This window comes from Rutidosis leptorrhynchoides, chromosome 2, assembly GCF_046630445.1.
Source record: "Rutidosis leptorrhynchoides isolate AG116_Rl617_1_P2 chromosome 2, CSIRO_AGI_Rlap_v1, whole genome shotgun sequence".
Taxonomy (NCBI): Eukaryota; Viridiplantae; Streptophyta; class Magnoliopsida; order Asterales; family Asteraceae; genus Rutidosis; species Rutidosis leptorrhynchoides.
The window spans coordinates 460,692,859-460,717,500 of record NC_092334.1 but is presented as its reverse complement, the minus strand read 5'-3'; the positions used below and the strand labels follow the sequence as shown (position 1 = coordinate 460,717,500).

Here is a 24,642-nt window from a genome sequence, read left to right as displayed (position 1 = left end):
TAATTCTTTTTAATTAATATTAATAATTAATAATTATATTAATAATAATAATATTGATATTATTATCAATAATAATAAAATACTAATAATAATAATGATAATAATATTTTCAAAATAAAATCAATAATAATAAGACTAATGATAAAAGTAATAATGATAATAATAAAATTTTAAAATTTTTAGTAATAATAATAATTATAATTTTTATAGTAATTATAATGATAATGATAATAATAATAATAATAATAATAATAATAATTTTAGTAATTTATAACACAATAATTGTATCAAATTTCATATCTAAATATTATATATAGTAATATTAATAACATCGATATTAATATTAACATTAATATTAATATTACTAATAATAATGAAGTAATAATAATATTAGTATACAACTATATTTTTAACTTGTAATTACATTTAATATATTAATATTACAATTTATTAGTTATGTATAATTTAATAATTATATATATAATATGTAATAGTTAAACTTTTTATATATATATATTCCAATATACATATCATAATATTTATTTATTAAAATCATATACATTTTTATATATATAGTTTTATTTTAACAATCTCTTTATTACCTTGTATATTATTTTACATGTTCAATTCTAATGATTAGATTATATCTTATTATTTCAATTTATTATATATACTTTTGTTTATATATATATATATATATATATATATATATATATATATATATATATATATATATATATATATATATATATATATATATATATATATATATATATATATATTTTCTTACATACAATTGTTCGTGAATCGTCGGGCATAGTCAAAATCAAATGCATTCATGAAGAAAAAAAAATATAGTTCATACATTTTGAGATTTGATTTAATAGACTTTGCTTATCGTGTCGAAACTATATAAAGATTAAGTTTAAATTTGGTCAGAAATTTCCGGGTCGTCACACTATATATATTTATCGTTAATTTATGTATTGTAGTTAGATATTATTAAATTTAAAGAGTTAAATCATTTTTCGCGACAACGCGATACACTTCTCACTCGTTTATAACTATAAATACATAAACGGTGTATAATTGGTCGTAAAATTCTTAAGACACATACTTGCATACACACATTGAGGAGTGCTTGGCAATGATTATTTTAGTGTTTTTTTGATTAAAGAAGGAAATTTAAGCACAGTTAAGAAAACTCACTTTAACGTGAAATTCTGAAAAGATTTTAAGTGATATAATTGTGACGTGACAAGGTTATGAAAAAAAATGAGTGGAGCACGGAAGATGGTGAGAGAGTTGTGGCGTGAATGTCTCATACTCGTCCATCTTTTGTTGCTTAAAGCCCCGGTGAACAAAGCCTTTGAACGCCCCATTGGGGACGTCCAGGTGTTAAGAGGGTGCTTATAACGTGCGAATACAAGTGGTCTTGTATGTTTATTTTAAAAGGAATGAAAATCAAAAATAGTAAGCATGATAGCATATCCTAATTTTAAGCATGTATAAATAATATAAATGCTTGTGAGGAGGAATGAATACCCTGATTACATTAATATTGACTTGTGATTTTGACCCGTAATTAGACATAAAATGTTTTTTTGTAAGTTGTTATCGCGAAACAACATTGAAAATGATGCCTTCGTATCTTATTGTCAAACATGAGTGCAGACAGCTAATGAGTGCGTTCCACTTATTAACATGGTTCTATGGTCGATGTGACCCTGGATGCCGAAAACGTCAATCCTGATGAATTCGTTATGAAAGGTTGTCTACAAATTATGAACTAATTGTGTGACCAAATCCTTGTGTTGCATTATCTTAGGAACCTAAGTTTTTTTTTTTTTTTTTTTTTTTTTAGAACAGCGAATTTGGGATCACCCGAGGGGGACTTAACCACCCGTTGCAATCATCTCCCGTTTCGACTATGCCGATGCAGTGATATTAACCCGCCCCCTATCGCTGTCCGGGATGAAACCTTGAACCGATCCAAGGGCACGGCCAAGTAAAAACCCCCTCCCTTTTACCCCCAACACAATGTGGGAAATGTGCCATGGGTGGATCTTTACATGGCAGGGATAGAATTGCATTAATTGTTGCCATGGAGTGGAGTCGAACTTCTGACCTCAACTGTGTTAGAGGCAGATCACTACCACTCAAGTACAACTGCAATCCTAGGAACCTAAGTTGTGAAACTTCTTGTTGCACTATCTTAGGACCATAAGTTGTGAAACTTGATTAAGAAGTGTGGTTTTTTTTTATTTCATTCGTTCCTTTTCATTTTTTTGGCATAATGATCGAGGTAATGATGTCAATTGTTTGAATTCTTGGTTATGTAATTCGTTCTAATCCCCTGTGGCTCCTCGCTAGCTTGGGTTGTTTGGTTTAATAAATTTTGGCCGTTGAAAAATAAGTTGTGAAACTTGATATGTTAGCATATGTTAGACCTTGTTTAAATAGCTACCTCAAATACGAATTAAGATAGTAGACAATTCATGGTAAGTTTAGTTATGCCTTATACGTATGTGACAAAAACAAAATATATACAAACCCAATAATATCAAATGAAGCATCCTAAAAGCTTTCTAGAAAGTAGTCATTATCATTATCATGATACAATAAAAGTAATCGCTTTGTGAAATAAATGCACTTTCATGATTTTGGAATAAAAAAGATGTACTTTATATTATAATACAGGAAAGGCCTCTGGTTATTTTAAAATAAGAAACATTTGTGCACTTAAATTGTATTGTAGTAGTATCCTATGTGGTGACTTCTGAATTTGTTTGTAAATTATTAATATAGTGTACAAATAAAAAAGCACCCGTGGCCTAATGGATAAGGCGTCTGACTTCTAATCAGGCGATTGTGGGTTCGAGTCCCACCGGGTGTGCATTTTTTACGCTTACTAATGCTTTATATGTGTTGCAGACAAAACGTTATCGAACACACTCTATATCCGGATTAAGCCGGGCTATAATAAACGTATTAATTCGAAACCAGAATATATATGGAAATGAGAACTTAAAACTGGACCACTTTATACGATTTGGTTTTGGCCCGGTTTTAGTTTTAGTCCAAGTTCGAATCAAAACACAATCCGAATGTCAAAAATAAATTTAGATAATAACGTAATCAAATTCAAGATCAAACTAAATAGCTAAAAACAGTACATTAATTTTCAAAAAGTCTCAATAGAGTTGCAAATTACGGAGTAAAAAGTTTAGATAAAAAAAACTAATTCAATAAATAAGACTATTCGATCATTTGAAATTCCTATGATCTTTTGAGTTTTAATTATTGAACTATATGTATTGACGTTGTATTGTTTCCTTTTACTTTCAGCCCACAACACAGACATAGGAGTAAAATGATTATTGCTAGTGCGAATGAAAGTCAAGGGTTATATTTTGGTTAACTCTACAATTAAAACGGTAGTCGTAAGACCAATACACGTAATTTTGTTTCATTCTTTTCCGCTTTATTTTCTTTAATTAAATCATATATAGAGTAATCATAATCATAGTTTAATAAGTTAGAGTTGCAAATTACGGAGTAAAAAGTTTAGATAAAAAAAACTAATTCAATAAATAAGACTATTCGATCATTTGAAATTCCTATGATCTTTTGAGTTTTAATTATTGAACTATATGTATTGACGTTGTATTGTTTCCTTTTACTTTCAGCCCACAACACAGACATAGGAGTAAAATGATTATTGCTAGTGCGAATGAAAGTCAAGGGTTATATTTTGGTTAACTCTACAATTAAAACGGTAGTCGTAAGACCAATACACGTAATTTTGTTTCATTCTTTTCCGCTTTATTTTCTTTAATTAAATCATATATAGAGTAATCATAATCATAGTTTAATAAGTTATATACATATCATTAGATCTTAACTGAAAATACTATAGTCTATACATACATTATTATATTATTATTTTACATTAGATATTGATTAAAAGTTTTATCATTGATATTTATTCCGAAATATTAATTACTAGTTTGTGTAAAATATCATAACCAATTTTCTCTATAGCATATATTTGATCATGAGTATATATCTTTTGACACGTTACGTTAAATAAGGAAATAAAAAAAAAATAATTATCCATAAGAAAGTTATCATCTATAAATGATTTATATATACTCTTTGTTTTTATCCGATTTTTATTGAATTTGAGTTTGACCAGGATCAAACCGAAACTCGAAAAAATGCAAGTTTATGGGCCACGAACCGAATCAAATATCCTTGAGTATTTTGGTTTCAGTTCGCTTCTGTTGGGAAATTATCTCACATCGCCCATTTGACAAAATAAATGTATGCATATAAGTCTAAGGGGAAGTCCATCTATCAACAATTTGTTTTAGAAAATGATGGACTCTTGGACTTATATGTTTGACATGTTGTTGGAGTATACGATTTATTACATCTGTCATGGTATCAGAGTTTAGGTAAGAGGTTTTACAAAGCGAGTCCGAGTCAGGCCCCCATGTGTGTACCGCCATGCATATAAGTCTAAGGGGTGATGGACTCTTGGACTTATATGTTGAACATGTTGTTGAAGTATACAACAACAACAACAACAACAACAACAACAACAACAACAACAACAACAACAACAACAATACCCAATTCCACTAAAGTGAAGTATGGGGGTGGTTAGATGTAGACAGTTTTTCCTCTACCCTAGAGTAAAAGGGCAGTCATTCCTCCCTCCACGGATACCTATCGGTCCGCAGGTAAAAGAAGTCGTCCCTCCCTATAGTATGTTGTTGAAGTATACGATTTATTAAATCTGTCAGTTTCCTTCTCGTTCTTTGAGATTTCTCGGTTTTACCAGAACCGTGTTCTCTCATAGTTACAAATAGTCAAATATGCACACAACTTTCAAACAAGGATCCAAATTTTGTGAAACGGTTATTTTCTGTAATTCAGATTTTTAATGATTTCAGTGTCTCATTTTTATTTCTCGACAAAAAAAAAAAAAAAAAAAAAATTCTTTAAGAAAATATCATTATCATTAATCATTATTATACTTTAGAATTTGTTAAGATTATTGTTTTACTGTTTATTTATACCTAACTTTTTTTATATTCGTGCATAAACGTTATAAAATGAAATTAACTGTATCATATTAACTATTAGACAAAAATGATGAATAGTATCAGGAGTATTTTCGTCATTTCGTATTTTATTTTTTTACTAACTTCCACTTTGCCAAAAAAAAAACCCCACAACTTTGTTCAAACATTAAAACCGGGCCCCCCAAACAGGGGGTAAAGTGCCAAATTAATATTTCATAAAAAAATCTTAAATAAACTCCACCCAAATATTCAACAGGTCATATCTTCTCGCTCGCAACAAGTTAAATTTTTCCGGCATCATCGTTAAACTCGAAATAATTTTACGAACACAACGTCACTAACTATACGCAAAACGGATTCTTTTTAAAAAAACGCTAAATATTTGGAGTACTTTTCATACACGTTGATTTTGCGTTAAGTTTTTAAAAGTCAACAAATCCATGGCGAAACGATGAGATGCACATATATTGTTAATTCAAAATAACATTTAAATCTTTCACAGGTTATACCTTTTAGTTCGACTCGAGTTGCGCTTCAACGACATCATCGTTAGCCACGAAATAATTTTACAAACTAAACGCAATAAAATACATTGAAAACTGAGAGGGTTCGAAATCTAATTTCTAACTATTAATGTGAATAACTAAATCAGGGATTCAAATAAAAAAAACGTGAACTATAAATTAGAGAGGCATGGAGTTTTTTTATTTATTTGCAGTATATTTTTATTTCTAATGGGTTAAAACTTAGTCGCTATCCTAATTTAAAAATGCGAATAACTTTTGGAAATTTAGCGACCCGTGACCATTTGGTAAACGAATATATTAATTCATATATGCAGCCTCTTTTTATTAGCATGTTACTTAATGAGTTAAAAAAATCGGATCCTTCAATGACACTTTTTAAAGCACGAGTTTAGCAGTATGGTTAACTGACTTTTACAATATCAAAGAGTCATAATAATTGAATACTAATATCACGAGTTTAGGGTAGGGATGATAATGTATCGAATATGAATCAGATGATGTTATATTCACATCCATATCCATTTAGTTTTTCCTCATCCATATCCATTTAATTTCTGTTCATCCATCCATATCCTTATCCGATAGATTAAGCGGGTTAATGAATATCCGTTGGATATCAAATGAAATGTTAATCTAATGACGATTTTATCAATTTAATCTTTATGTTTTTGATTTGTTACATATGTTTTAATTGTAATTTGTCGCCGATTTTAAATTTAATTGAACAAAAAACGTTATAATATAAGTAAATATACATTTAAACTAATCTAAATATGTAACTTTGAATATTGTTAGTGAAGATTTAATAATTGTGACTATTACAACCCTTATTTTCGCTAATAATTTAAGAATTTGTAGGTTATATGTATATGAATATTGATATGTAGATGTATATCCATATATTTTAGTACGTATATATGTATATATAGATGTATTTCGGGTGATAATGAATATATCCGTGAATGGAAAATTGTCATCCATATTCGATCCATGAAATATTTAGATCATCCATATTCATATCCATATTCGTTAATCGTCCATTTACATCATTCATATCCATTATAAATGGATCAGATCGAGTGGATGCCCATGGATGAAACATCCATTGGCATCCCTAGTTTAGACTGATCATAAAAGATACACTTATAAGTTATAACTAATTCGGTCCGGCCCGCGCGATGCGGCGGAGTCTTTCGGCCCGCGTATTCATATTTAACGCAGTTTTATTTACAGAAGGGAAAACGGCCCATGTGTTATGCGTCGTTGTTGGTGTCGTCGTCTTTAGTGTTTTTTAAAATCTGTTCGGTTCAAACGTAGTTAGTTTCTTTTTGTTGATAAAATTATTTCGAGTCTGGTGGTGTTGGCGAAAAAATTTAACTCGCGGGGAGCAGGAAGATACGGGCTGTCGTTGTGTTTAGCGTTTTTTAAAAAGTGTCTGTTTCGAACGTAGTTAGTATCGTTTTGTTCATAAAATTATTTCGAGTCTGACGGTGCCGTCGGGGAAAAATTTAACTCGCGGCGAGCGGGAAGATACGGGCTGTCGTTGTGTTAGCGTTTTTTTAAAAAGTGTCTGTTTCGAACGTAGTAAGTTTCGTTTTATTCGTGAAAATATTTCGAGTTTAACGGAGTGTTTGGTGAAATTTAAATCGGAGCGAGGAGAAAGATACGGGTTGTCGAAGGATTCGGGTGAACTTTGTATTTTAAGTTAGAGAATTGACAGTTTACCCCCTGGAGTACAGGGTATTTTTTGTAAGTGTGCAAAAGTTGAGGAGGTGTTTTGCTTTTTTTGGGTTTGGTTTTGTTTGATTGCCGTTTGATATGGTGGGGGTGGCCCGAACGACCACAAACCCCACCACAATTAGTATATGTATACGGGCTGTCGAAGGGTTTGGGTGAACTTTGTATTTTAAGTTAGAGAATTGACAGTTTACCCCCTGGAGTACAGGGTATTTTTTGTAAGTGTGCAAAAATTGAGGGGGGTGTTACCTTTTTTGAGTTTGGTTTTGTTTGATTGACGTTTGATATGGTGGGGGTGGCCCAAACGGACGGCCACAAACCCCACCACAATTAGTATATGCATAATAATTTATGAACAATTTGGGTGAAAATAATAGTACTCCGTAAGTCCGTAGTATATAGTAAGGAAGAGGCATGGAAATGATTCAAAGTCCAAGCTTTTTTTTATAAACAAAGGCCACAGACTTGGTTAATGCGGCCCAAATATTAAATGGGCTTTTCCGTCTCTTACATAACCTTTTTTATTTATAGTTTAGGTACTCCATTATTACTAGAATGACAATGACATCCATATACGATTGATTTTTATACGTATTCGTATTCATATCCGTTTAGTTTTATTTCATTCATCCATATTTATATTCATATCATTGGATTAAGCGAGTTAATGGATATCCATTAAATAATTATTAAATTATTAATGTAACGAGTAACGACGATTTGGAAATTAAATATAGATTATAACAAATATTAATGTATAATATTTATGTTTTTAATTTATTAGACATGTTTTAATTGTAATTTGTCTTCGAGTGTAACTTAAATTGAGCAAAAAACGTTACAATATAAGTAAATGTATGTTCAAACCAATCAAAATATGTAACGTTTAATATTATTATAACTAATCCATATTTTTGTTAATAACTTTAAGTTTTATAGGTTATATATGTTTATGTATATCAATATGTAGAAGTATATGTATATATTTTAGTACATATATATTATTTATAGACGTATTTAGGGTGATAATAGATAAATACATGGATGATAAATTGTCATCGATATCCAATTCACAAAATATTAAAATCTTCCATATTCATATCCATTATTCATCTATTAAATCATCGATATCCATTATAATAGATTGGAACGGATGAATATCCATGGCTGAAACATCCATTTGTATCCCCAATCTATTACTCCAAATTTGATATATTTTAGTCTTCGTTGTATTAGTTGACTTTGTTAATTTATTCCTCTTATTGGTGGTTAGTTTTGTCGTGATTTAGTTTGGTATGTTTTCGCCTTTTGCGGTTTGTTTATGCTTGTTAGTTATTTCTCGTTGATTCAGTTTGTGCCTTATTAATCTTTATAATCGTTTATAGTTTGTGCCTTATTAATCTTTATAATCGTTTATTTATAAGGTTATTTTTTGTCGAACAAATATAATAGTCCGTAATAGTTACAACGAGTAAAAGAACCCGCGCTTCATTGCGGGTAGTTTTGATCGGTTAACTGAAGGAGGTGATTTTGATTGGTTAGCGGTCGATTAGTTTAATTGAACATAAAAAAACTAAAAGGATGAAAAGAAAGGTAAAAAAATGAGGGGGTAAAAGTTGTAAATAAATGAAGGAAAAAAATAATGGATGTCCATGGATGAAATTTTTTTTTATCTACATCCATAGATATTTAACTTCTGTTAAACTATATATGTACCTATACTCATAGTCAAGGTTGAAAAAGACGTGAAACGGGCCGAAACGGTAGCGACCTCAAAACGTCGCAACGGAAAAAACGGGGTCGAGACGGGGTCGAAACGGATGTTGACTAATGTGGACTTTTATATATATATAAATATATTTCACATATTTTAGAGCTAAAAAATCTTCGTTGACAAGTTTGTACCTATAATTGCTATTAGAGTTAATATAATATAAAATGGAATACTAAACTAAGTCGATTTTGATTGATTTGACCGACTTATGACCGATTTTAACAGAATTTATGACTTTTGACCAGCGTTGACCCAATTTTTCCTGCATTTGACCTGACTTTTGACCGTTGACCGGCTTATAAGAAAACGGGACGGGGTCGAAACGGTTTAGTCACCAAAACGTCGCAACGGGTGTCGCAACGGATGCAACGGACGCCGTTTACAACAGTGCTCATAGTTCATTTAGTTCGTTCATATTTACTAATAAACGGATAGATCAGGCAGATATCAATAAATTTGGTGACCATAGTCATCTCTAGTTATATCAATGTGAATATGCTTCTAAAACAAATTATGGGTACGTTAAATCAATTAACTAAATATTAATCACATGATATCATGCTACATCAAATTATGTTTATACTAGTTTATAACCCGCGATTTCGCGGGATTTTAGAATAAGAGAATAAAAAATAGTTAGGGATGTAGATGAATTGAGCACATAATCACATAAAACCTAAACACCTAACTTCAAAGTTTACAGCACTATAAATTTAATTAGCTTTATGACATTTCATCAAACACCTCCTTGCATTATCACATTACCTTCTATATGATCATTAATGTTGTTGTGGTGGCAAAAGTGTTACATCTAATGTTCCGTTTATCTGTGATCAGTTTACTAATAGAAATCCTTAAAATACTAACATTCATTAGCCCGTATAAGCTATTAAAACTTAAGAACTTTATGATGAAATCAGATAATTGTAAGCAACCGATGAGATAAAAAAAATACTCCGAAACTCATAAAGCTATATATAAACAAAATCAGTGATTGAAGGCATTTAAAAAATATTCAAGTGTGTGATGTGATATTCAATGTAAAGTCAAATAAGTACATGCATGTTTATAGTAGGGAAGAAACAATTAAGTTCAAGAGTTTAAGTTTTGACAACTACAAACAAAACAACTTCCACATTCAAAAGAGAGCTTTCAATCAACCGGACCTTTGAATTTATTAATTTTGTTCAATGCGATATTTTGGCTATTTGATACCTTTAAAATTGAAGTCTTTTCTTCGTTTTCCCACAACAATTTCGGCACTAAGTAGATCACAACATATATAATGAAGGGACGGTACCCGGCAAACTTTCATAAAACTGAAAGTATATATACAAATTAACGATAGGTATACCAACCGGGAATGTGTTAATGGACATCCCAAACCTCATACATCAAAACTAAAATCATAAACAATACTCTAACTCTAAGACACAAATCATATCTCAAATTAATAAAAAAACGTACAACTGGACCCAAACCAATATCCAGTAGAATTACTCCAACAACAACAACAACAACAACAACAACAACAACAACAAAAAAACCCAATATCACATGAGTAGTGTATGAAGGAAGGTGAGATGTAGATCATCCTTTCCTTATCCGAGAATAAAAACAAGTCATTTCTCTACCCAGAGTGAAACACTCTCAAAGTAGAGAAAGTCATCCCTCTCTCTATTCGACGGATAAAAAGTTTGCTTCTGAGTGGACCTCCGGCCAAAAAAAGAATTTTTTTTTTTTTTTTAAATTAGCAAAATAAAATTTAGACGCCATGAAAATGGTAGAATCAAATTTCCATGGGTTTTAAATCCTGTCTGGAATTCAATCTAGGCTCTAAACGGCAGTCAAGACGCCAATAAATCGACGCTTGCTGATAGAGCCAAACTAAAAGTAAATCATAAGTATGGCCAATAATGTAAATCATAAGTATCACATTCCACCAACAAAAATTAATAAATGGCCAACTATGACCCAAACTAAACTTGCAGCAGTAACAATGCCCCTTATCATCATAAAAGTAGTAACAGAGACCCATATCTTCAATGTAATGCCACAAATGACCCAAAACCCAAATGCAACAGCCATATTGACCCATAAGATAAGATAAACGACCCACATCAAATCTGAATTGACCCATCATATCACAGCAGCAGACCTTTTCAAATATGTACTTGCAGAACTGCTACACTTCAACATTGCAGCAGTAAATACATAAATTCATCATAAATATAAACTATAGTTAAAGATAATTAGTAATTTCACTAAACAATAATCATCATAAATTCATCATAAATATAAATTACAGTTAATCACACATGCCAAATGTTTCACTAAACAATAATCAGACATGCACATCATTTTCTACCTTAGTATTCATTAAAGATAATTAGTAATTTAAGTGACTTTTAACATTCATTGTGCATTGATATTGCTCTAATTATACATGTTTTATCTCGCAATATCTCCCTCATTTCTTTCAGTTTTGAGGATCATTGGGCCCGAAAGTTGTTTATTTGCGCTAAAGCCAAAAGCGCCACTCTTCGTCAAAAAGCGGCGCTCCTATCGGTGTTCAGCCCAAAATTTTCACCACTATAAAAGGAGAGAGATTAGGTCATTTGAAAGAGAGCTGCAATTTCAAGTCCGATTTTCACTTTCAAAACCCTAATTTCATCATCAATTGAAGTTTGAAGGTGAATTGAAGGAGACAAGCTCAAGTTCCATCATAGTTTAGCTCTAGATCTTCTTCTCTTTGTATTTGGGTTATAATCTCCACCTTTCATTCTCTAGTTTTAGATTAAATACCTGTAATAACTCAATGTGATGTTTATTTGTGTTTCAATGCTTATGATTAGTGTAATCTTAGCCATGCTTGGCTAAATTGATTGTGGTTGCTTATCTATGAATCTCTAATGCAAGGATTTTCCCTAAATCAATTGGATCAAGTTGTTAGAATGAAATACATGAACAAGTGTTATTGTGTTAGCTATAGATCCATTGTTATGCATTTGTTTTAGGCTTTACTTTGATTACATAGATTGAGTAGCTCTCTTAGTGATTGGAGAAGTGGATCAATTTATGCTTCAACACTTATAGTGATAGTGATCTAGACAACTAGATTAAGGATTTCAAGTGATTGTGTTCTAGATTTAAGTTGGTTTTCAATTGGCCTTTAGTCAACATAGTGTTGTTCGATTATCTTAAGTGATTTTGATATTTGAAGGGTTCTAAGTGATTTCAACCCAAGCATAATCTTAATGACCAATCATGCTTAACTTGATCTTAGAATGCAATGCTTATGTGAGTTTGCAAAGTATAATTTGATCAAGGTTTGGTAGTAATGCTAAACATTTAATAGTTCAACAACTAATGCGATAGCAATTTGGGTAAAATGGGGCAATCCAAGCATAGAGAGGATTAGGTAAGTGAACAATACTTAGTTAATTGAATTAGTTCTTAATATTTAGTTACTCGTTACTTGTTACTTGTCTTAATTGTTAAGTTTAAGTTTGTTTACTTGCGCACGTCTTAGTTGTTAATTAAAATCAATCAAAACCCTCCAATTAAACAAACCCTGGGACAATTAATAGTTTCAATTATCCTACTTACACCGCTCTCTTGGGACGAACTTGAAACGAATACTTACATTAAAGTGCTATAATAACCGGGTTCTAAATGCTCGTTAGTTGTGTGTGCTTATTTGTAGTGTTTAAATCCTATATTAATTTTGAGGGTAAATGATGTATTGTTCCACACGCATCAACAAATTTCTTGACGCCGGTACCGGGGAGCGGTTAGCTAGTTGAATATTTGGTTTAAGCTTTTAATTGTCCGATCCTTTTGTAAGGGTTTACCCTTATAAAAGTTACTTTTCTTGTTTTTATATTTTATTTTGTATTTGGAAAACCGTTTGTGTTTGTATTGTGATTGAAGGATAGGTACTTTGGTGTATGAAAACAAGATCCCAATAGGATCAAGAGTTTACATATCCATTTTCCGATCCAGAGAAACACGTGCACGGGGTTTACAAGCGTAGAGAAGAAAGGGTATTAAGGAAATATTTTAAGGTTTTGCCATTTTGTTTAGTAGATATGGACGAAGTTGAAGAGGTTGATCCAATCAACCAAATACCAGTTAATCAAGAGCAACAAAAGGATCCAAATGACACTCCGATGTGGAATACTAGGTTGGTTGCACCTACCTTGGTGCCTCCCGCCATTACAAAACCACCAATTGGGGCCGATAATTGGAAGATCGAGGGCAACTTCTTCACAATGATCAAGGATATGCTATTTCATTGGTTGATAGAGGAAAATCCGTTTGAACACATTCAACAATTTAATGATATTTGTGACATCTACAAGAACAAGGATGTTACCGATGACGCTTTCAAGTTAAGGGGATTCCCCTTTACTCTTCAAGGTGATGTGAAGGTGTGGTTAAGGAACCTACCTTCCGATTCTATTAGGAGTTTTCAAGATTTAACCGAAGCTTTTATCAATCACTTTTTCCCACCATCAAAGGCGGAGCGCTTTAGAATAGAGATTAATGGATTCACTCAACGGAATGATGAGTCTTTGTATGATGCATGGATACAATTCAAGAAAATGCTAAGAGCTTGTCCACCGCATGGTTTGACTAAGAAAAAATACATCAACCCATTCTGCTGGGGTTGATATCGGCTAAAAAGTCACGTTTTCACTCCGGTATTAAGGCGCAAAAACAATGAAGTTTCGAGCTTTATCGGCAAAATACCCGCTTCATAGGTTAAAATTGAAGATCAAGTAATTACGAAGACGGTACAAAAAGAATCAAGAGAATCGGGGCTAAAACGAAGATTCTAGAGCGAAAACGGTGAAAGACAAGAAATCAAGTTACGATCCAATGAATTCAGCAAACCAGGGCAAGCCAAACGGCCTGCCAGACGGCTTGCCACAATGAAAAACGGCTTGCCACACGGCCAAGGCAAACGGGCACAAGGAATGGGTAGCCTGATCAAACGGTCCCTGCAAACGGGCTGCCAAACGGTCTGCCAAACGGCCTGCCAGCCGTTTGCAGGCAAATTTTACTCCTATTTAAAGGGTCTTTGTCATCCATTTTTACACACACTTCAATTCACTTCTTTCTCTCTCTTTCTACAATATTAGTCATACTTTCAAGGTCTTCTACTCCGTGTGGGAAATCTAGTACCCGGAAAAGAACGCCGAAGATTGTATTAGGAGCGGTCTGAAGTTTGAAGTTATCACTTTTGTATTCGGATCTCGTTTAATCTACTGGTACTTCTATCCTTTATCTTATTATAATGTCTTCCATTATTATGCACTTTGTGATGTTGTTGCCATGATTAGCGAGTAGTTATCTTTAGTGTATGCTATGATGTAGTCAGTTATAATGCCGAAATAATATTATGGCTTGTGTATGTTGTTGAGATGCTTTCCGAGTATGCTTTAAACGCAATCGCTTTTCCAACTAATAGAACGTAGTTATTGGCTCTGTTATTGGGAAGTCGCGAACCTCGATTCAGAGTACACTATCTGTGTCACCCCTTGGTAAGAGAAGTCTATCGGATACAACGTAAGTTCGACTGAGGCACACCGGTTGTAGTAAATCTACCAAGCCTTGGATTTCGACTGAGGACTCTTTTGTAGTGAAACATCTAACTAGACCCCTAGTACATTGTCGGTCCTGGACCATGCTGGTGTAGTCACCAAGCATATAAACTTCGTACGTGCACGCTGAAGCACAACGGTTGTTGTAAGCTGTACCTCTGCTAAGTAAGGCCATGTAACCCGATCAGTGCTGATTAGTACACTTCACCATAACGCGGTCTCAAGCATTGCACCCCGCTTGAGGGATTCTTGGTTAATTAAGGAACTGTTTGTTTAAACACATAAAGGATTGGACCGTTAGGATAACCGAACGTGTTCATGGAAGTCAAAACCGACTTGACCATGGTGTTCTTTATGGTTGAACTATTTTTAAGGGTCTAACTATCTTTTAAACTCAATCATTAACGAAAGCATCGAAACACATCACGTCTCTCAGATACGGCAAACTCTATATTCTATTATGCTTAAGAAAGTTTAGACCTTTGTGGAATGTTAATACGTCACCCAATGGAGTCGCTCAATTGGATGAGCCGTCTGAACGTGTATGCCTGTAGTCAGACTGCACGGGTGTCGGGGGTAAGGGACGTTGCTGTCTATTCAGAATCTTCAAGCCTATCGCATTACCCAGTGACATGTCTTACGACAGGGGCGTTTAAGACTAGTGTAATGAATACAAGGTCACTACCTATTCATGAGCCAGCATTCCATAATCTCGGCAATGTAACTGGCGAAATCATAGTATGCGCTTGTTTTAACCTCATATGAATTACAAATTTTATTGCATTTACTTTACTTATTCTTATAAATTAGAAAACCCAAAATTAGGTAACAAACCACTACTCCTTCACCTTATAATTATCTTAAGCTTTAACTATTGGTTCGCTTATACTGATATCTTAAAAATACGACCCTAGGTCATACTTCCCTTACTCATAATTAGGAGTAGTACGATTTAGGCCCCGCTAAATATAAATTTAAAACCATTACCTCCTTCTAGTGGCTAATTCTGACGTGTTACGACCTAACGACACCGCACAAATAAAACCGTCTGTTTTGGCCATATCAGGGGTACTAATGCTTTGACAAGACAAACTCTCGATGCATCTTCGGGATGAGTTTTTATGTATAAGTCACCTAATGCGGCTGAAACCATGTTGGAGGATATGTCGGTCAACACTTACGAATGGAACCTTTCACCACGAGATTTATCAACGAAAAGTGTAGCCCAAGTGAAGAGTGACAATGGTCAAGTCACTCTTGCAAGTCTAAATAATCATTTTCAAATGTATGGGAAAGAGTTGAAAAAGCTACAACAATCGATAGTTGCAATGCAAGTTGGTTGTCAAAGTTGCGAAGGACCATATCTCACCAAGAATTGTCCCCAAATTAATCAATGCAACCATGTTGATTTGGATGACATTCACATGAATTCGGATGCTCATGTTAACTATGCGAGTAATCAAAACTATCAACGGGGTGGAATATCAAACCAAGGCTACTACATTCCTAACCAAAAGCAAGTATCTTTCAACAATCAAACCAATACACCAACCAGATTTACAAACCAAAACCAACACCGAAACCAAAGTTACAACAACTATAACCAAAACCGAAGCAACGATTTCTAATACCAAAATCAACAACCTTACAACAATCAACTTTATAACAATCAATCCAATTCGAATTATCAAAACAACCAAGGTTATAGTCAACCACAAAATAACCAAGGTTACAATCAACAACCTCAACAAAACACTCAATAATCCCAACCTTCAAAGAGTTTAGAAAAAATCATGCAAAATTATATCAAGAAGGTAGAAACAACCGAAGCATTTTTGTTAAAAGAGAACACGTTCTTAAAGCAACAATTGAAGCACCAACAAGCTTCATTTCAAAATCTTGAGAGCACCGTTGGAAGACTTTCAACCCAAATTGCCGAAAGACCACAAGGAACCTTACCATCCAACACACAAGTCAACCCGAACAACAATTACAAGAATAACCGACAACCAAACCAAAACCAACAAAACAACAACACAAGAGTGATTCCTATCGAAAGCACCAACCAAAACCCTAACTACCCAAATCGAAATGAAAATGTCAATGCCATAACCACTAGAAGCGGTCTAACCACTTAAGGGATTGAAGATCCCCATCCACAACCCTTTATCACCCAAGAACCACTACCGAGCTTTATAGAAGAGGAGATCGAGGTTAGTAAGGAGAAGGGTAAAGAAAAGGTTGACTCAACCAAGGGTATGGATAATGATGAAATGGGTAAGAAACGGGGTGATGAGCCTTTGAAGGCTACAAGACCGGTGCCATATCCAAAAGCTTTAAGGAAGGACTAGTTGGCGGCTCAATACAAAAAGTTTCAAGATATGATGAAATACGTCTCGGTCAATTTGCCAATCACCGATGTGCTTAAAGGAATGCCAAACTATGGTCAGTTCATCAAGGAGCTAATATCTCAAAGGGGTAAATATCATGATGAAACATCTTTCTTTATTGAAGAGGAATGCAACAAGATTCTTGCATCAAGGCCAAGGATCCCTAAGAAGTTAGGAGATCCGAGAAAATTCATTTTCCCCTGTAAGTTTGGTGACTCGGAAGTCTTCAATGCACTTGCCGATTTGGGAGCAAGCATTAACCTAATGCCCCATTCACTTTACGAGAGACTCGGCCTTGGACCTCTTAAACCGACCCGGATTAGGATAAGATTGGCTAATCATTCATTTGACACCGCTATTGGTATCGCCGATGACATCTTGGTTAGCATTGACACCTTGGTGTTCCCGGTTGATTTTGTTATCATGAAGATGAAGGGGGATCTTTAATCCCCCTCATCTTAGGACGACCATTTCTTGCGACCGCCGACACCATCATCGTGGTACAACGCAATCAACTCAACACCGGAGTTGGTGAAGAGCGTGTTACCATAAACATCCGAAAAGCTATGAAGCAACCGAGCAATACCGATGATGATGAGTGTTATGCCCTTGACCACATTGACTTTTGTGTAGATAAGGAGCTTGAAAAGCTTTTAGGGGTTGATACCACGAGGTTCAACCAAATTTGTGATAATGACATTGTGGATTTAGAGGCCGACTTTAGGGAATTGATGAACGTTAATGTTGATGAAAGTGAAATTGAATGTGAGACTACTCAGGAAGAACCATTTGAGACTATTCCCAACGAAGATAGATTTCGAATCAAGTCTTCATGGGAAGAACCTCCCACTCTTGAGCTTAAAGAGCTCCCCAAGCATCTTGGGTATGCTTATCTTAAGGAAGCAAACCAACTTTCAGCGATTATCTCTTCGAGACTCACCTAAGAACAAAAGACACGACTTGTTTCGCTACTTAAGTCCCATCACTCGGCCATAGCATGATGTAAGACCCTATTCCTGTTTCAGTTGTATGAGACGCCGTCCAAGTTTGGGGACGCCGTCCAGTATAGAAGAGTTGGACGCCATCCAAGATTTGGGACGCCGTCCAATAGAACTGACGGGCCAGCTGTTAGTTTTGTTTTAAAAAGGGGTAAATTGGTAATTTCACTTGGGGTCGGTTTGGAGCCTTCAAAGCTGACCCATTGATCATCTTATCCTCATTTTACACCCATAAACACTCTCACCTTCAAACCCTAGAGAGAGGAGGAGCTTTATAGAGAGAGAGCTCCATTTAGAGAGGAAGGAGTCGAATTTTTGCCAAAGCTCGGGTTTTAAAGTTGTTCATCTCGTTCACGGCTACGTTGTGATAGTATTGGTAAGTTCAAACTCCGAATTTCATTTGTTAGATTTGATATTTAAGTAAGGGTTTGAGCTTGATTGGTTGTGAAACCCTTTTAGATGATGAAGTGGGTTTATGATGACTAGTTATTCTTGTCACTTGGCGGGTTTTGGGTTGGTTGACGTTTTGGCCATGTCTAGGCTTTGATATTGGGTTTAATCACTAGGTTTAGTGATTATGGAAGTGTTGGAACCCTTTTGAGAGTATTTGGTTGACTAATTTTGAAATGGGTCAAAATTAGGGTTTGGTGTCAATTTGAGCAAGACGAGTGTTTAATACTTGTGTTCTGGTTTAATTGGCGTATTAGGACCATTCTCACTTGTATTAGTGATTATTGGTTAGTTTGGACGCGGTTTGGTGCTTGGAAGTGCAATGGGTTGAAATTGCACCAAGTGTCGATTTGAGTTGGTTTGTAAATCCACTCTAAGTGTGTCGTTTGTATTGTGATAATGGAATAGGTACTTTCCATTGGCGCGTTGCGGATTATTTGGTTGCATTCATCAAGGCGACAAGGTGAGTGTTAATATCCTATGTGCATATGTATGTGTAGGATGGGTGCGGGTCGGGTGAAGTGGTTCTCGGTTATAGATCTCACTTCACATATAGGTGGATTTGATGGACTTGCGTATAGGTCCAATTGGCACGGTTGTGAGTTTTGGTTGACCACCTTTGGTGAGGTGCACACTTTGTGTGTACGTTATCACATGTGCTTGTGATGTGGATTATATAACCCCAATGGCGAAGGGTTGATATTGAGTTGTGAATTGGATAACCCCGATGTGGTGGATTTCATAATCCCGTGACCGTGGGTTTGGATATTGGAGAAGTGGATCACATGTGGATGCGGATTCACGATGACGCGTGTAGTTCGGTCATCTTATTAAAGTAGTGATCTCGTGTGGTTGCGGATTCACTAAGGCTCGTGTAGTTCGGCCAACCTCGATGTTGTTGTGATATTGAAGATAGTAGTCTCGTGTGAATACGGATTTACTAAGGCTCGTGTAGTTCGGCCAATCTTCATTTTGGTAATTGATAGTCGGTTTTGTTATTAGGTTAAGGGGTTAACCTTGGGCGGTTTACACATATATTGTACATTGTTGTATTGTTGTGATGTAGCTAACCCACCGGGTGTAGCTTATTGGCGTTGTTCACATCGTCGTTGGTGAACTTATCTTATTGTTGATATTATTAGCTTGATGCTTAGTGATCGTACGGTATGCTTAGCTTAGCTTGCCTTTATGCTTGGATGCTCTGGTATGCGTTATTTGATTATCATTGTGTGGCGCGTCCATTTTATGCATATATATGTATGTAGTATATTCTCACTCACTAAGCGTTAGCTTACCCTCTCGTTGTTTACATTTTATAGATTGCTTGGAGACGGTGGCTCGGGTAAGCGTGGGAACTAGTGGACTCGCGTAGTGGCCTTAGAAGATCTTGCTTTTGGATTGATTATGATTGGGTAGCGTATCCTCAATCGCCATGCTCGGTCTTTAGTTTATGTTAAAACTCACGTGGTCGAAAACTAGTAATTTTGTACGAAAGTCGTAAAACGGCCGATGTGGGCCCGGTGTCGTAAACCTCGATTTCGTAAACCTCGATTTTATCGTGGAAAACTCTTAGTTATAATTATTATAACATATTGTGAAAGTGTTTTCGTGTGAAAGTGTCGGGAAGCGGGTTTTCCTCTCGCGTAAAATTGGAAAATTGATCAGAAATATTTAGTTCATTTAGATGCCGTTCAAAAGGCTTGGATGTCGTCCAGTCCTTCAGAACTGGATGCCGTCTAGATAGCTGGACGCCGTCCAGATGTACTGTCCCACAATTTTTTTAAGGCGTGTTTTTGGGTCGGATAACGGGTTGGGTCGTTACAAGTGGTATCAGAGCATGGTCTAAGGGATTTAGGTGACTTGAGATAGGCGCCTAGACTTAGACTTTTTGTGGGTGCTTATTTGTTGCGGGACTTGTAGGATTACGGGTCGGAATGGGAACTTGGTTAGTGTCTTAGCGTGTAGGTGAACTAACTAGGGTATTGGCTTGTGTTGTGACCTTATTCTTGCGTGTGTTTATGTCGCGTAGAATATTTGGTTGTGTTGTTTATATCATCAAGCGAGGCGGTCGTTGTACTAACAAGTTGATACGGCGTGTGTGCGTAATAAGGACTTGCAAACCTTATTACGGGTGCAAATCGTGTCTAACAAGTGATGTACGACGAGTGTTGAGCAAGATGGGGTGGTGTTGTGCGTGTGGTTTTATACGTCCGTGGACTAATCGTTTTTGCATTCTTTAGAATGACGACGCAAAACGAGATCGAGACGAATGACGAGGAGTTTAACGCTAGAGTTGCGGCCGCCGTTGCGGAGCAAATGGGTGCGTTTCGAGAAGAAATGGATATGAAGTATTCCGAATTTCGGAGTAGTAGTGAAATGGAACGTTGTCTTAAGAGCTACATGAGGACTAAACCCCCGATGTATGACGGGAAACCAGATCCTTTGGTAAGCACAACATGGATCTCGGATGTCGAAGGGTGTTTTCGCACTATTAAATGCCCTCCCGAGAAGATGACAAGACTCGCTACTAGCTTGTTGCGGGGTAGGGCGAAGGATTGGTTGGATGGTAAAATTGATCTTGTCGGCGGAGAGACGTTTATGGGGTTATCGTGGGATGATTTTAAGAAGGAATTCTTCGAGGAGTTCCGGACTTCAGCCGATTTGTCGGAAATGCGTAATGAGTTGCGAAATTTGCAACAAGGATCGATGGACTTGAATACTCTCAAGACGACCTTTATGGCGAAGGCTCGTTTTTGCCCGGAGTATATTGGGAATGATCGTATGTTGATGGAAGATTTCTATTGAACCTTGAATGATGACTTGCAGGGCAAGATTAGTGTTGGTCAAGTGAACTCGTTTGCAGAGTTATTCAACATGGCTAGGGGTTTCGAGTCGTATTCGCGATCGAAGATTGGCGAACCTTCAAGTGAGAGAAGGGTTGTTTCATATGATGCTCCAAGTAAGAGGACTAAGGGTCCGAGTGTGAGCACGGGTGGTACACAGACGGGTATATCGGACTCTAGTGCGTCTAGGTGTTACAATTGTGGCTTGAGGGGTCACAAGTCTTGGGAATGTTCGGTGCCAAAGGGGGATGGCACGGTGTGCTTCAATTGCCAAGAGGAAGGACATCGTAAGTCGGAGTGTTCCGAGTTAGCAGGGATGGGTGCGGCAAGGAGACGTTAAGGTATGTTTCGTTTTAATAAAAATGTCCTTTGATTATTTATTATGTGCCGATTGAGTTCAGATTTGTTAATTGCATCGTGTTGTGCATATTATTGTTAGGGGTGACATTCCTAATGGAATTACCCTATGGTGGCGTAAGACTTGGTGCAACCAAGCATTCCTTAGTGTTCAGGAAATGTTTCTACCAAGCCATGGGTATGGGCTTTGGTGTTCGGTTGTTAAGAGCGTGTTCGCTTTTGTGTTTGGGGTGGTGGACCATGAGGTTCATCGGGAGGATAAAACCCTAAAGATCGAGTGTTTGATCTCGATGTATATGTTGGTAATGGAGTCTACGTGACGCGATGTTAGGTGCCTCTTTTATACCTACTAGCGTGGTATATGACTCCGATGGTGTTGCGGTTACATTGTACTTAGGGTACCGGAGAGAAACCCTTAGGTACATGAGTGACTAGGCGGACATGTGACAAGCTATGGCAATCGGAGGATTGCAATAATAAAGTTTGTGTAATTTGTGGTGAACTCTTCGTTCGAAGTGTTTAAGGATATGTTAAAATCCTTTGTATGCTCATGGATAGGGCAAGGTATTGTGAAGTGTACATCATGGGATATCTTATATCGATGATGTGATTATGGAACGGAGTTCTAAGTGGGGGAGTTGTGGTTATGGAACGGAGTTCTAAGTGGGGGAGTTGTACTCTCGCACGAAGGTGTTCTAGTGTATTGATATTGGACGATGCTCGTATAGATTCGGAGCTAATGTTGAGACCTACGTTGGTCGATTGTGGTAAAAGTACGATTTGGAATAAATTATACTTATGGTTTTGGATTTAAATTATCACCGAGGTGGTAATGTGGTGAATCTCATTTAGAGATAATGGACGTGTTTGACGAGCAAGTGAGATCCCTCGGTTAAGGGATGTGCGTGTCGGATTCTCTTCTAGGGAATTATTGTTTTGTACCTATGTGCGGTATGGGCGGTTCTTGCTCGATTGTGTTGGCGTTGTGTACGCATACGTATGATGCGCCTATGTGCATGATGGATTTTACTTGGGTGGGTTAGTCGCGGTGTTAAGCCACCACCTGGTGATTAGTGTTACACGGTGTTAAGTACACTAATGGTTATTTGTTTGGGGTGAATGGTTAGTGTAATCCGTTAGGATTCACTATGGTGTGGCAGTGCGCGATGTTACACTACTCGTTGTGATCGAGGCCAAAAGAGCGTGTGTTGATGGTTAGTGTATTCCGTTAGGATTCACTATGGTGTAGCAGTGCGCGATGTTACACTACTCGTTGTATGAGGCCAAAAGAGCGTGTGTGATTGGTGGGTTATGGCCGTTGACATGGTCCGCTAACTTCATCATGGGAGTAGTGTTATATCGGTAAGGTATAACGTATCGGGAAATGCAAGTACCGATAGGGAATGGGAGTACCATTCCTGTGTTGAGATTTGGGAAGTGGATCGCGTGTGGATGCGGATTCGCGGTGACGCGTGTAGTTCGATCATCTTATTGTAGAAGTGAGTCGCGTGTAGTTCGAATTCACAATGACACGTGTGGATGCGGTCATTATATTGAGGAAGTGAGTCTCGTGTAGTTCGGATTCACAATGACACGTGTGGATGCGGTCATTCTTTTGGGATAGTGATTCTCTTGTAGTTCGAATTCACTAGGGCGCGTGTAGTTCGGCCAATCTCGATTGTTGTGCAGTGGAGGTAGTTGAGTCGCGTGTGGTACGAATTCACTAAGGCGCGTGTAGTTTTCGGCCAGCCTTCATGTTGTATGTTGTGTGAACTATTGGTTGTATTTATACGCCGATGGTGGGATCGTAAGGACCATGTTGTGTGAAATATTGGTTGTTTTATACGCCGATGGTGGGGTCGTAAGGACCATGTTGTGTGAACTATTGGTTGTTTATACGTCGATGGTGGGGTCGTAAGGACCATGTTGTGTGAACCATTGGTTGTTTTATACGCCGATGGTGGGGTCGTGAGGACCATGTTGCGTGATTAGTGATGCGATAGCCGTGTTTCGCTCACATGTTATTACGGGTGTGACAATAGTCGATTTTGTACACCTTGGAATTTGCGTTGCCATAGTTGTTTTGGGCGATATCGATTTTAGCCGTTTGCTTATGATGTTACGATAGTTGCGTATTGGTCGTATTGCGCACTACGAGGGATACTTAGTGATAAGTGTTATCCGTAGGAATTCGTTTTGTTCGGTCTTCATCGTTTGGGTTGTTGACCTTAGGTCGAAACTTAGTTACTTTAACATTGTACTTGTTAGGCGTACGCTAAAGGGTTGATATCTTGGTACGAGATTGGTTGAGTTTTCCCGATGTGAGGGATTGAGCAAGTTTTAGTGCTCGGATTTATTTTTGATTAGATCGCGGGCGACGGATTAGTGATTGAGGGTGATTCGTAGGGAAGAATTGCCTAAGGGAATTGGAAGAACGCATGATGTTTTCCATGTATGCTAAGAGTTTGTAGTAGATTTCGGATGTTGTGTGCATGGCATGTCTCGAAATGCGTGCACGTGTGTTTTTGGTAAATGGGATAACCTTCGGATTAACGATAATATGACGGAAGTCGTATTGGAACGTGTGTCTAAGGAGCATTAGAGTGTGGGTCCGTTCGGTTAAGTGGCGCAGATCGCGAGGACGCGATCATGTTTAAGTGGGGGAGAGTTGTAAGACCCTATTCCTGATTCAGTTGTATGGGACGCCGTCCAAGTTTGCGGACGCCGTCCAGTATAGAAGAGTTGGACGCCGTCTAAGATTTGGGACGCCGTCCAATAGAACTGACGGGCCAACTGTTAGTTTTGTTTTAAAAAGGGGTAAATTGGTAATTTCACTTAGGGTCGGTTTGGAGCCTTCAAAGCTG

The 24,642-nt window shown here is 36.4% G+C and overlaps 1 protein-coding gene and 2 non-coding genes across 3 annotated transcripts; 2 read left to right on the top strand and 1 right to left on the bottom strand.

Annotated features, from left to right (window-relative positions):
- The first annotated feature begins 2,823 nt into the window (after positions 1 to 2,823).
- TRNAR-UCU (transfer RNA arginine (anticodon UCU)) lies at positions 2,824 to 2,896 on the top strand. Its single transcript has one exon. It is a non-coding gene; the product is annotated as a tRNA-Arg (tRNA).
- Positions 2,897 to 13,659: 10,763 nt separating this feature from the next.
- LOC139895017 (small nucleolar RNA R71) lies at positions 13,660 to 13,767 on the bottom strand. The gene has a single exon (XR_011775489.1). It is a non-coding gene; the product is annotated as a small nucleolar RNA R71 (small nucleolar RNA).
- Positions 13,768 to 17,121: 3,354 nt separating this feature from the next.
- Positions 17,122 to 18,074, top strand: LOC139889318 (uncharacterized). The gene is made up of 2 exons (XM_071872277.1): positions 17,122 to 17,491; positions 17,560 to 18,074. The coding sequence occupies exons 1-2, from the start codon at positions 17,122 to 17,124 to the stop codon at positions 18,072 to 18,074; spliced, it is 885 nt and encodes a 294-aa protein (XP_071728378.1).
- The last annotated feature ends 6,568 nt before the right edge of the window (positions 18,075 to 24,642 follow it).